The sequence below is a fragment of the Cucurbita pepo genome, chromosome 10 (genome assembly GCF_057944985.1).
Source record: "Cucurbita pepo subsp. pepo isolate OVF chromosome 10, ASM5794498v1, whole genome shotgun sequence".
Lineage (NCBI taxonomy): Eukaryota > Viridiplantae > Streptophyta > Magnoliopsida > Cucurbitales > Cucurbitaceae > Cucurbita > Cucurbita pepo.
The window spans coordinates 1,290,330-1,305,146 of NC_141807.1; the positions used below are offsets into that span (position 1 = coordinate 1,290,330).

General features: G+C 36.1%; 1 protein-coding gene and 1 pseudogene across 4 annotated transcripts; both read right to left on the bottom strand.

Moving 5' to 3' along the window:
• Positions 1–456: 456 nt before the first annotated feature.
• On the bottom strand, positions 457–3,358 carry LOC147790447 (protein SMALL AUXIN UP-REGULATED RNA 12 pseudogene; annotated as a pseudogene).
• Positions 3,359–7,373: 4,015 nt separating this feature from the next.
• On the bottom strand, positions 7,374–14,330 carry LOC111803529 (uncharacterized). Of its 4 annotated transcripts, none has more exons than XM_023687979.2 (7): positions 14,172–14,330; positions 12,826–12,897; positions 11,571–11,724; positions 9,127–9,758; positions 8,066–8,290; positions 7,936–7,992; positions 7,374–7,739 (listed from the first exon to the last, which is right to left on the bottom strand). In XM_023687979.2, exons 2-7 carry the CDS (start codon positions 12,877–12,879, stop codon positions 7,548–7,550), a joined length of 1,314 nt encoding a protein of 437 aa, XP_023543747.2. In that variant the 5' UTR covers positions 12,880–12,897; positions 14,172–14,330; the 3' UTR covers positions 7,374–7,547. The 4 variants fall into 4 exon arrangements, with proteins under 4 accessions (XP_023543747.2, XP_023543745.2, XP_086983819.1 ...); XM_023687977.2 differs by having other exon boundaries at positions 11,568–11,724; XM_087127693.1 differs by having other exon boundaries at positions 11,568–11,724; positions 12,826–12,906; positions 14,172–14,309.
• Between the last annotated feature and the right edge of the window lie 487 nt (positions 14,331–14,817).

The following is a 14,817-nucleotide window of genomic DNA, read 5'->3' on the forward strand; positions in this document are numbered from 1 at the left end:
CCCATACCGTATAACAACTCAATCCTACTGCTAGCAGATGTTGGCTTCTGAGCTTTTCCTTTTAGACTTCTTTTGTTACTAAGATGTTTTTGGCTTCTTTGAGCTTTTCCTTTTAGACTTCTTTTGTTACGAAGATGTTTCCACGCCCTTACAAAAAATGTTTCGTTCCCCTCTCCAATCGACGTAGGATTTCATAATGTATCTCTCTTCGGAGCCCAGCATCCTTATTAGCACACCGCCTAGTGTCTACTCCCATTCGGGGTTCCACGTCCTCGTTGGTACATCGCTCGATGTTTGGCTCTGATACCCTTTGTAACAGCCCAAGCACACCACTAGCGGATATTGTCTTCTTTAGCTTTAGGAGAGGTTTCCACACTTTATAAAAATGTTTTTCCCCTCTCCAATCGATGTGGAATCTCACATACCGAGTACTCAATAAATTATAGACCACTTCAAATCTTTGTTTTCGAGGGGAATAATCGACTCTGTCTGAGATCTTAGATTGTGCATAGCTCCGAGATGTTTCCAAGTGCAAATACAGATAGAATTAGTAGTCTAGAAGGGAGAGTGAATGGCGTTTCCCCATTTATACGAGTTACATTAGTTTACAACAAATGGTGGCTAAATACATATTAGCATTCTCAAAGAGGATATAATTCAACACAACCTATCTTCAAAGACACAGAGGGCTCTGTCGATTATCAGGTGAGGTAGCGCGGCGGACAACACTAAGGAAAAGGTTCTCATCACAAGGAATGCAGAGTTTTGAGTTCGTAGTGAAATCAAACTCATCTTGTGCTTGATCCAGCAATGCCTTGAACAGAGGATGATTGAGAAGGCTAATTTTGATTACAAGCCTTCTGTTATTCTCACCCACATACACAACCAAGTGACCCTTTGGGACGTCTCGCGGAATGAAGCAATCCTCATGCAAGGGAGACCACAAAACCCATTGGCAACACTGCTCGCAGGCTGCACAAGGTACCACTTTGCTTCCTATCTTCCTCCATTTGTTTGCACATGCTCTTATAAACCCCCCCTTCATATTATCAGTGTGTAGCTTTAGTCTTTGGCTAGTGATGGAGAAACTGAAAGGTATATATAAGAGTGGATGAAGAACACTATTAGATGGTTGACATTATAGATATAGCTAAGCAGTGGGCTCCGTTTCTGTATGCCATTTTCTGTCTGACAGTGCATTATATATATCATAGTAGATGCACCCTTGCCTGGCTGTACCAATTTACTTTATTATATTGTTGCATCTCTAGATGATACCAATTGTACGAACATTCATTGCATAGTTTTGAGATGAGATTTTATATATTCAAATATGGAAAAATGGTGTTAAGCAAAGGAGTAATGGTTGACTGATTTTTTTCCCGAAGTTCTTGCTTGAAGTTAATTTTGTTATGGCCCCACATGATTGGAGTGGACAAGAGATGAGATTTGAAGTCGAGGGGGGATAGTGGCGATGTAATAGCCCAAATCCACTGCTAATAGATATTGTCTGTTTTGGCCTGTTATGGATCGCTATCAGCCTCATGGTTTTGAAATGTGTCTACTAGGGAGAGGTTTCAACACTCTTATAAGAAATGATTTGTTTTCCTCTTCAACCGATAGTGAGATTTCACAATCCACCTCCCCTTTGAGGCCTAGCGTCCTCGCTAGCACACCACCTGGTGTCTCGCTCTGATGTCACCCATTACGTATCGCTATCAACCTAGCTTTGTTTCGAGAGGGCTATATCGATCTCGAAAATTGAAGAATAAAGGGAGTAAAGAAGGAGATTCTTTATACGCCCTTTCCAGACCCTCGTCTTCCCGGCAAGGATGCCCAATGTCCCTGCTCTAGCTCGTACGTGCCAATCTCAACGTCATTTTCCAAACCAAAACAGGCCTTCTTTGATCACTATGGATTATTGAATCTCTTCTTCATTAGTTATGTTTCTTGTTATGAAAACAAGGGATTCATGGATTGATGTGTACTCCAAATCATCTTTGAATTGTTGGGAGCAGTTCTGAGTTGAAAAGGAACATGGCAATATGCAGAAAGCAGCTGCATTGCTATCCATTTTTCTTTCATCTGCTGCAGATGGTTTTGGGATAAGCTTGTCTGCAGCATCACATCTGGGCGCAGGTAATGGGCCTCTCTCACTCAAACATAACTTTTATTTCAGTTTTCAAACATCTTGCTTCTTAAACTTCAATAAAATTTACATATATTTTTGTTTGTTTTGGTACTGGAGCCTAGATTTGGTTCCTCTCAGTTGTCAGTTCCTCCTATCTGGACCCTTTTTTTTTTAATCTTCTTCTCAAGTCTGTTTGTATATGAAGAACGAAAGCTGAAAATATTCTCATTCCTAGGGAAATGTTTTATACTTCGACTCGGTTCGTGTACTCTTAATTTAAGGATTTAATCTAAGAACCTCTTAGGAATTATGAGCTTTTTATGTGAGATCCAATCGGTTGGAGAGTGAAACAAAACATTCCTTATATAGGTATGGAAACCTCTCCCTAATAGACGCGTTTTAGAATTGTGAGGCGGATGACGATAGGTATCGGGCTAAAGCGGACAATATCTGCTAGCGGTGAGCTTAAGTTATTACAAATGGTATTCAGAGCTAGACACTGGATGATGTGCTAGCGAAGATGTAGGCTTCCAAATGGGTGGATTATGAGATCCCATGTTGGTTAGAGAGGGGAACAGAATATCTTTTTATAAGGGTTTGGAAACCTCTTCCTAACAAATGCGTTTTAAAACTGTGAGGCTTATGGCGATAGGTAACAGACTAAAGTGGGCAGTATCTACTAGTGTTGAGTTCAAATTGTTACAAACGAAATCAAAGTTAGACACCGGACGGTGTGCCAGCGAGGACTCTGGGCCTCCAAAGAAGGTGGATTGTGAGATCTCACATTAGTTGAAGGGAGTAACAAAGCATTCATTATAGAGGTATGGAAACCTCTCCCTAATAAACACATTTTAAAATCGTGAAGCCGACGGTGATAGATAACAGGCTAAGACGGACAATATCTAGTAGCGGTGGACTTAAGGTACCGAAGTAAAATGAATTGAATTGGACAGATATTTGAACTGTTGATCAAGTGTGTGGGGGAAAGATAGAATGGGCATGGGCCAAGATTCTTGCTTGATACGTCTTATGGTTGTTTGACATCATTTTTGCTTCACAGAATATCCAAATCCACTTCTTTACATCTCTACATCATTCATCAGTACACTACTGATACTAGAGTCATCATTCAACTCTTAACTTCAAACCAGATGTAATAACATTTGTATCCAACAGTAAAACTCGAAAGAGTCATGTCATTCAACATAGAATTCGGCCAAAGTTCTATAGCACTATTTTGTATGCTCAGCTCAGCTCAACTCCCTTGGTTTGTAGGTCTCGATACAAGGTTAAAATTCTAGCTCTTCTATAGTGGTATCTCACTAATTACCATAAGACCTTTATTTTGATGGCAGTGAATAGGAAAATTATCTGATGGTAAGTATTAAAATGAAATAATTTTTTGTATGAGACTGATTGGGAAAAGATAAGTCGCGTCCGTTTGGTTCATTCATTTTTTTTTTTTTTTTGTTGAGCATATGACAGCTCACTGATTCATCTCCCAAGGACGAGAATGGAGTGTTTGTGGGTTTGATTTGGTTGGGTCTTCTTCAGAAAGACACCTTTCCCTCTCACTCACTTTCAAATGCTCTTAATGCAAACTCACTTGAATTCATTCATTCTCTCTCTCTCTGATATATTTCTGAATTGAAAACTTTTGAAGCAAACCATGGAGGTTATGAACTGAAAGAACCCCAACCCCAAGCCTTTCTGTTTTGAAGTGGGCAAAACCTTTCCCCACATTCACAACACAGATAGCAAACCCAAACTCTCGAGCTCACTCAAGATTCAGAAAAATGTAGGTAGCTAGCTAGTTGGCATGCAACACTTGGAGGAACACCCCAATAGACCCAAATCCTTATCTCCATTTATAAATGGTTCGGGGATGTAAAGCAGCGGATTCAGTAGTTCGAGACGCGATATTGGCAAGTTAATTTGCCTAGTACTGAATAAAGATGTTGTGTTTTTTATTCCCAAAATTGGCATGAAAATGAAGAAGGAAAAGGTAATGATATGATGATTTGAATTTGGGTTGGGATGATGGATGAACATGATAGAGTCAAGATGCAGTTCTCAGATCTAACAAGCTGTAGTTGAAAGTGATAACATGCCCCGCAGGTCAGAGAAGCTGGCTATTATTATTTATTTATTTTCATTTAAATATTAATTTGCCCCATATCTTTCCATTTATAACTTCCCATGCTTCCTCTTGGAAGCATTTGTTTTGTTTTTCCTCTATTTTTCTTGTTTTGATCTCTATTGTGAGACAATTATATGAGAATTCAAGGGAGTTTCGTTATTTGAATTCTTAATAAATTAAAGGTTTTTTTTTTTTTTTTTTTTTAAATTGAATTTGCTAATAATTTAACCATGTTGGTTGGAGTTGCATGTGTCAATGATAACGAGATGAATTGTGAATTAGTAGATAATTTACGAATAATTTTTTTTTACCGGTGTGCTAAAGAACTGAAATAACTAATAGCTCGATCAGGAATACTTAGTTCAATCAATCCTACAAATTATATTTGATCATATACAAAAGGAAGCCTCGATAAATATACCATCCTAATTAATCAAAACACCGTCCAACATATTTGTTTTGGTTTTTGAAAATTTAAACTTATAATCAATTATCTATTTTTTAAACCTTATATTCTTAAACTAAAAAAAATGATTGATGAAGTTATTTATCATAAATCATATAGCATAGCATCCCATTCATTCATGCTTTATTTTTATTCATATTTTAGCATAGGAACGAAAATAAATAAATATATAAATAAACAGTAGAAGCATTCAACATTAATGCATTAATGACCTAAGAAGGGATTGTGTGCTTTACACTTAATATCAGCATCAGCATCAGATAATTAGAATTTTTAAATTAATTTTAATATACATTAGGTATGAACAACCAGATTGAGAGTAGAAGAAACATAAGATGAAAATCTATAGAAAATGTAGAAATTCAAAGCTATTGGTATGTAAATTTCAAAAGTCAGTTATGACTCTACAACATGCGTGAAATGAAGTTATGACTCTACAACATGCGTGAAATGAAGACGTTTGTTCGAACCATGTTCAAATATCTTCATAGACCACAATGAATCAATTTCTATGTATTATAGCTTAGAGCCCACAAAATTAAGATGGAACATTTATCCATTCTATTATAAAAATGCATACCAAGTTAAAAATCATGGTTTTGTATAATGTACTAAGATTTTACTAAAAGTCCCTATTTAGGTGAGATCCTACCCTCTAATTGTTTCTGCTAGCCCAACGTATTTCCCCGGGGAACCCGTAAATACTTCTGCTACGAAAAAAGGTTGTGATAAGAAACGCTCAATTTTTCGTGCTCGTGCTACGGTTAAACAAGAACAAAACATTTCTTATAAGGGTGGGGACACCTCTCTCTAGTCAACGCGTTTTAAAACTTCGAAGGGAAGCCTAAAGAAGACAACATATGCCAGTGGTAGGTTTGAACTGTTACAAATGGTATCAGAGCCATATACTGGATAGTGCCTGCGAGGACGCTAGGCTCCCAAGGGGGTAGATTGTGAGATCTCATATCGGTTGAAGAGAGGAACGAAGTATTCCTTATAAAAGTGTGGAAATCTCTCCCTAGTGGACACGTTTTAAAACCTTGAGGGAAAGTCCGGAAAGGACAGCCCAAATAGGATAATATCTGCTAGCGGTGGACTTGTGCTCCATTTTCCTACCAAGTCTCTACCAAGAAGCACTTTAACTGAACCCGGACTGAGGGCACTAATAAAAGGATGCCCCAACAGGATATTTTAAGTGGTGATTCGCTGCAAAACATTGTGAGAAACTACTGTTTGCAATTTATAAACTGACATCACTTAGCAACTCAAACAGGAAACATCATTATGCCTAACTGAAATTTAGGTCTTCGTAAAGATTTCCATTACGAAGGTGGATGCTCCCTAGTGAGGCTGATAAAGTGGACCAAGTATACTATTTCAACCATAACCATTCGCTTATTAAATAAAGCGCGTTGACCTTTAACTCCAACAAGCTTTATATCTTGTCTAGTCTTCTGGTGGAGACTCCATAATTCATTTTTAAAACTAACTTTCTATTATAAAACCACTAGGGCATTTTTTAAATATTAATCATCAAATCTAAGAACTTAGCTGTTGTTCTATAAATGCTGAAGCCTTATTTCTGATGTATCTAAGTGTACGAAACTTGAAACCCCAGGATGAAGTTCTTAGTCCTCATCTTATCAATGATGATCTTGAGCTACACTTGCTCAGTGACTTCAAGAAAGATTGCTTTGGCAGGGTTTCATGAACAAGGAAACCAACATTTCTTAAAGCAAGCAAAAACGGCTGAAGAAAATAACAGCAGAAAGAGCAATTTCAAGCACCCAGAAAGTGGCATTAGCAACCATCACTCTTTGCCTAGAGAGTACTTCAACGAGAAGGGTGGAGCTTCGCAAGGAAATGACAATGGAAGTGGGTAACTATTGCAAATCTAGAAGGCTAATATGTACTATTTGATACAGCATATCAGAAGATCCTAGTTCTTTTTGCTCTAGCTGTTGATGTTCCTATGTTCCAAGGAGTAGGGCAGGGTATGAGGGTAGAGGGAGGTGCGCTTTCCTCCAGTAATCATACCTTCTGCTAGAAAATCCGAAGGACTGATAATGGTCATCCCTTAGTGTATACAGGTCTATGTTTATGCATGTATCTACGAGAGAAACGACAATTAATAAGAAGACACTGATGCCAAACGATAGATACTGTAAACAAAAATCCAGATAAGACATTACCTAGTATGGGGAAGAAATAAGTTGATTGAGAATAGAAAAAATACATCCCTGGCAAAGAATTAAAGTAATAATCAATTTGAAAAAGATCGAATAGTAAAACACATACTTACCTCACCCATAAATGAGTCGGAGTTAGTACAAGACACGAGAGTGGTTGTTCTTCAGTAGAGGCAAACATTAGTAACCACGGAGATATTCGCTCAAGGGGTAAGCATATTTCTCCTCCACCCGAGAAATTACTACCGACTCGAACATGACTTCCTTTCCTCACTGAAACAGATTCTGAGAACCTCTACCTTCTCAAGAATTAACAATTGGTATTAGAAAATGTACATGAAATATTTTATGATTTACCCAAATTTAAAAAAAAAAAAAAAAAAAAAAAAAAAAAAAAAAAAAAAAAAAAAAAAGAACAGACGAGGAAATGGAATCGATGATACTAGATTTCTTAGTTAATTAGCTCCGCGGCTTTTATTATGGAAGATTTTCTTCCCAGTTTCAAGTGCATATCACCGTTACAAAAGGGTCAAAACAGGAACAGAGATCTTTTCATTGTAAGTACTATTTAGACTTCCACACTTCATTGCAAAGGCATTTCTGCTGCTTCCAATGTAGATATCATTCATACTTCTTCCGCCCCCAATTGAATGACAACGAGTTACTTTCAATAAGATACATGGGAGGTGTAGCTTCTCTGACTGGTTTTGGACTGCGCTCCTTCGGGTATGGATATATATTGGCCAACTCATAAACACGTTGGAGAAGGGACTTCGGCAGTGGACGTGAGGCATGTGGCTGCTTACATTCAGTCTGTATAATTGAAACAAAACCGTAACTGAATACATTCACCCGACTTAAAGCATGCTAAAAATTTACTTTGCATGCAAAAGATTCATTGGAATTAGAACATGGACAAAAAATCATTAAGAGGTTCATCTATGGCATGCACAGTTCAGACAGTTCAGATTCACTAGAAAGGTGAAGCATAAAGAACAAAAACGCTCACCCCTTTACTGTTCTGTATGTTAACACAGCTAGCTTTCAAAAGATTCCGCCATTTGTCCTGAAGGGAAAACGAGATAACTAAAATTCATTGGATAAATGTGAAGTAATCAGAATAGTGAATGGATAAATACCCTGAGATCTATGGGCGTACGATGAGGAGAAGACGCAAATAGGTGCCTCTTTATACGAGTCCAGCGGCCAGTTCCATATTCAGCAATTCCATCAACCAATCGCATTACTTCAGTAAGGGTCCACATCTTCTGGTGCTTCCTCCTATCATACTTTTTACATATTTTGGCAGATGAATAAACATTTTTACACTCAGTTGCAGAAGGTTCGTCTTCAGACAGAAATCCCTGAAATGTAGAATGAAAGAACTTACAATTCTCAACTATAGTAGAACTTACAATTCTAAACTATAGCATAATTAGTTGCGTATATTTGGGGTCTCGAGCACAAACAAATATAATAGAGGAAAAAGACACAGAGGGTTGGGAGGGGGGAAGAAAAGCAACTGAATTATTACAGAGAAGAAATAAGGGTGAGCGGGAAGGAGTGGCAGAAGACCAGACAGTAAAAACTGCACATCAGAATAATGTATTTCACCAGCACCAGTGTATCAGGTCTGCAATGGCCCCAGATATAAACAAAAGAAAGTCCACGGTCAAAGGCAGTTGAGTCATCTTAAATTTACCACGAGTCTTAAAAGCTTTTAATTCCTAGGATGAGATGAGTTCAATCATTTCTTGATGCACCACATATTTGAGGTCAAACTATTTAGAAATCAATCAAAAGTTATAGTACCAACATTTTGCAATTCAAGATTTATATTCTGAGTGATGAATATTATCATCATCTGAATTATTACTAAAAGGAAACAATCAAAGATGTGCCTATACATATACAACAAGATGTGCCTATACTGTCTATTTACAACTCACACGGGTGTACAAAATTGAATGTGTTTCAAAAAAAAAAAAAAAAAAAGATATGGCATCATGAATGACTTCAATAAAGTGGCTTCAACTTTAAATCTAGAAAGACTTGGGCCAAACCAAATGAACCACAAAAAAGAAAACAAAAAAAAAAAAAAAAAAAAACAAATAATATATGGAAGGCAGATAAAACAGAGAAATTTCAATGATAATTATATTGGCAGGATGAACAGATATCAGAGAGAAAACTCTCATACTGAAACTGGTACATGCTTCTCTGGATGTCTTCTCTGAGATCGAGACTGCACTGGAACAGACGTACCACAATGCGATTCATCTTTAGGGGCCAACATTTGTACCTTATGTCTAATGTAATTAGATTCCACAGTAGATGTCACTTTCAGGTATTTATCTTTTGTAGGAGATTTTCTCCTTCCCTTGTTATTTTCAGACTTTGAATCTGCAAATTCTTCTATGTATCTTCGAGTAGGCTTGCGCAATCTCCTCTCTCTTGAGCAACTGGCAAGTTTGCTTGCCACAATATCACCCTTCACATTTTCATCAGATATTTTCTCATTTTGAAGATAGTTTTCATTAGTATTGAACTTATGGATATTAATATTATCAAGTATTGTATCACAGATGTTGCCTTCAAATGGTGTTGCACACCCACCTCTGGTCCTCAGACCAGAGAACAACTCACGAGTCAAACTTCTCTCAACAGGTGTATTGTTGAATTCAGCCTCCATTACCATTGTTGCTGACAATTCTGATATTTCAAAAGCATCAGTATCACTCCTGCTTGATCCCTGAGATTTAGTCTCTGAACTTGGCTTTCCCAATTGTAATCCCCTATTCTGTCTGAAAGAATTTTCATCAACTTCGGCATCTGTGCTTTAAGAATACATGATTAAAGATAAGGAAAAACAGGGATAAAGAAAGAGAGGGGAAACAGAGGCTTCAGATTATTGACTAGATATGAAATTTGTTAGCATACAACCACACAAGACTAACAAAAAAATTATATATATAATGAGAAGATAAACTTCACATGTATTTAGCAGATTGTTTATTGCATGGAATTCCCTAATTCATCGACATCATCCAGCAGTTGATCAAGATCTATAAAATTCCATTTCACTTCAATCAATTAATGTATAAAGCTAACTCTGAATCTGAGTATTACATTTTTAATTTTTTTTTTCTTTTTTGTATTTATTTTTCCATCCGTTATATTAAATCAAGAGGAGGAATGGTAAAAAGGGGATGAGAAAACGCCTATGGAACCCATGGGTTTACATCAATCCTAATTGGCATAAATCAAATAAACGTCATAGTGAAAAAGAGGCTTTGGACAAAGTACTCCACAGAAAGTAAAGAATCTAACTAAATTCTGAAAAACATCCAAGCAAATGTGAGAGTTCTGGAATTCTTTCTTATTCCTCTCAGACCAAAGAGGAGCCTTAACAGGTTCTAACTTCCCCCTCTAAAGGGTTTCTACAAAAGAGTGGAACCACAGCCATCTGGCAGCTCAAGAAGGCATGTTTGGCCAAAGTTACTTGCCGCCCACTTCTAAAATGATAGTGTTTGGATGGTGTGAAAGTGTTTTCTTTGGAAAAATCAAAACTACTTGGTTTTGATAGTATAAGGTGGGTGAGTTTGGAAAAATTGATTGGCAAGAAATTTAAAAAATAACTATAATTATAAATATCAAGAATAACCTTCTATTTCACCCCATTTCAACCCTAATTTCGGGAAATTTTGATCTCTCTTTAAAATTTGACACTACCTCTCCAACTTTATTTCTCTCTAATTTTTTTCTCTCCAACTTTTCTCCACTGAATATTTTTGCACTCTCTAACTTCTTTCTATCTAAAAATTTTTGTCCCTCCCTCCTTCCAACTTTTTTCTCCCAAAATTTTATTTTCATTCCCTAAGGGGTTTAAATTGTAATGCTTAAAAGGTAGCTAGCGAACTTGCACTCCCACAACAAATGATTCAGATCTTCGTGATGGAACCTATAGAAAAATACATCATTAAGGGAAAAAGACAAAAGGAAAATTGTCTTTGGAGAGAGTTTCAATGAGGAGGAGATCATTGTAGGATTCATAGGCAAATAACTTGGGTCCTTAAGGTCGAAAAGAGGAGAGAGTTTCAATGAGGAGGTCAAAAACTAAGAAACAACCATTTAGCACACCAACATCTATACTTTCCCTCATTTGATTCTCAAAGGTTGAACCTCTCTACCACTTTAAGACATGATGAAATGATCAATTCGCATGACATGAAAATATCATAAGATAGAAGCATACTCCAATTTAAGTTTATATTTGCGTCCCTGCTTGCTATTAGAATCCAATCCACCTTATAGGTAATAAAAGAAATTGGCCAGGATTAGATTGCTTACTGATGTAAAAAAAACTATTGGAAAATAAATTTAAAATGTCTAAGCATGTTGAACTCAATAATTAGTATCACTTTTCTGGATTTGTCCACATATACAAGGAAAGGTTTCCAAAACATATTCACATCAGACCAATAAAGACCCTTTCTATATGTTGAGCTTATAGGGAAAATAGGATAAGACTACAGTTCGCCAACAAATACTAAAACAAAAGAACATGGATGGAAGAAGCCCAATGAGTAGAGTGCAAATTAGCACTAATAAAAGCATAAGGAATGGATCATAAGAGTTCACCACCATTTGTTTGTATTTCGTAGCCAAAGTCACGAGAGAAATCTTGAACTCTCAAGCAATTTCCTAATTCATGGTCGCTTTTAGGCTCCACAAGAAAATGATCGACTTCATTTGATTCATTTAATGGTGCAGGAAGAAAAGACCCCTCCATTTTTACCTATGAAGAAAAAATAGCAAATCGCCACAAGTCAGAAAGATAATATCTAGAGAAAAAAAAGTTAGGCTAAAATTGTGATTATGCAGAGAAGCATATCTTATTTTACGAACTACCAATTTGGAATTGATGAAAAATCACACCAAGATTAAAAAAAGTAAAGTAAAGCAGTTTAGAGAGGAGATATGTGTTGAAATGACTAATACTCTAATAGGAAACAAGAATCAAAATGGAATTCACAGAAAATAGTAGTGATATGAGAAGAAAAACTACAAGTGTTCCCAGACCTTCAAGACAGGCCTAGACTCTCCCGTAAACTACAAAACTAATGAAGAATACCAAAATATAGTATTGAAATTAAGAAAGAAAATGACAAGTTTTCAAAGCACTTCAAGAGGTATGAACTCTTCCACTAACTATATCCAAAATTGTTCTCCCAAGTTTCTAATTTCCTCTATTTATAACCACCTACATTTATACCTGCATATTCTTAATTTTATGGCATATTCATATCTGCATTCTCTCTCATATGTATTTATATTATGCTGTAAAAAGGTAATAGAACTGATAAGGCAAAAATTGATGAGGACTTACAAAGGTGCTCATATTATCTCTTTTAGATATTTAGAAAACAGAAAGAAATCATTTATATGATGAAATGGGATACAAAACAAGATTCTATCGGAAAATTATTACAAAGAACACCTCCATAGGTTAACAAGGGTAGATAGGCGTGTTATCAAAATTTAGATATTTACACAATATGCCCATAATGATACATTGGAAGTTTGGAACCATGCATTATATTTGTTCCTCCATAATAAGAAAAACTCTCCAATATTAAGCAAAGGTGCGAACATTATCATGTTATCAAAGTTTAGATATCTACACAATATGAACCTAACGATACATTGGAAGTTTATAACCATGCATTTATTTGTCTTCCACATAACAAAAACTCTCCAACTGTTTAGACTCAAATCATCAAAATCATTCACACATATCAATGTTGGAAGGATGAGGCAAGCAATATAAGGTATACATTCAAGGTGTTCACAACAGTTAGATGTAGAAGTTACTTCTTGATAATAGAAAGCTTCTCACCCAATGATAATTCATATTTGTGAACTTCTGGCAGAAATGCACTTCTTGATCCATTTACTCCTAAGCTCAATCCTACATGTTCTGATACGGATTAGTAGCTCTAACACAAAAAAAAAAAAAAAAAAAAAAAAAAAAAAATTAAAGGCATATCAACATAATTATTCTTGTGAACGAGAATCAACTACTGGGATAAAACACTTCATTGAAGTCTTCTACATCCTTGATGTAATACCATCAGAGATATTAAGTTGAAAAGGCGCACTTCAAGTTCGTTCCTTTCAAAATGGTGTAACTCACAAGTTCCATTTGAAGAAGTTTCTCATCTTCTGGGTCAAACTTTCAGGTATGGAATGGAGACGTTCGCAACATAGTCAGTAGCTACTATTCTTTCTAGTTCAACCATTATAGAGGGGAATCAAATCATCGACCTTTGAAATGGTAATAGATACTTTATCCACTCAACTATGTTCTAATTGGCGATCATTATCTAGCATTGATAATGAATAAAATAAACTACAATTTACACTGCAACCAGTCACGCTCACGCCACATAACTAAAGATATAATCTTCCTATTCTTCTAGGTAACAAATGAACCACTCCGCTACTTAAATGACTATGCTTTCACAATTACCATACAAAACATGTTGACTCACAACATGCAATTTCACCTATTTAGAAATTGTGTTTAAAAGACTGACATTTTGAAGAATTTAAAACGTATCAACTTGTTATACTAAATCCACCGAGGTCATTAACAACGAAAATAAAGCAACATAATTAAATAAATAAAGAAATAATCTACCTTTTTTAAGTCTATATTGTACATATTTCCTAAATATAAAGTATTCATATCCTAATTTCTGCGTTAGTCGCATAACCTTCAACAGTCATGCAATGCAAAAGAAAATGACGACAAAACTAAAGATTGACCAAATTTCACAGAAGATTCACAAAAGAAAGAGTCTCGGACAGTGATTGGATACAGAAAGGGAAAAGATACAGTTCAGACAGAATAAAGCATCAAATTTCGAGTTCGGAGGTGGTGAAAATGAGATTTCGGAGTGTGGAAGTAAGAAAGGAACAAATAGCAGGTGGAATGCACGGAGCCAATCAGCACAGTCAATCTGACGCAATAGAAAATGGAAACAATACAGAAAGGAAGAACTTATGATCTTCACTTTCCTCCATCACCCGGAAGCCCAACAAACAGTAAATTTAAACTGACTACAAGTCGCCATTGAGTCCACTGAATCAAAGCTATCGATCAGTAAGCTGGCAGAATCTAAAGCAGAAAGTAATAGAGAAACCAACAAATTCGAAATTCGCAGAGGAGAGGAGAAGTACCAGCAAGGAAGCTGAAGATCCGAGTTCAGCTCGATTAGAGTATTGGGGAGAGAGACGCGAGCGTTGCGTTCAGAGGTTCCAAACCGAAAAGAAAAAAAATACAAATGCAATCCTTTTAAACCGCCAAAAGAGCGATGGCAGAGAGGTTAAGAGGAGAAATTAATTTATACGGCGTTTTTGCTTGCCGGATTCCAAACGTTTTCCGATCCCGTTTCTCTTACTCAATTTATACTCGTTTGAAATCCGGTACGAATACACGTGGATTTCGTTAGCAGTTTTACGGTTTGACACTTTGACTTGGTAACATAACGTTACCGTTTTGACGGCATTGGGATGGTTGGGGTGTAATTTAACCTGATAAGGTTACCGCGTCGTTTCCATTCCGTTGGGCATTCCGATTTTCTTTTCTTCTTTTTTTTTTTTTTTTTTCTTTTTTCTCTTCTTTTTTTCTTTTTTTACATATCAAAATTTTAGATAAATGCATGCACAAAAAAAAAAAAAAAAAAAAAAAAAAAAAAAAAAAAAATCTTAAAATGTGAGACATTTATGAAAATTATAATAAGACATCTCGATTTATTTTTTTCCCTCAGTTCATAAGAGAATTTTGAAATATATTTTTTAATACAATTTCTTTGGCTATTTGGAG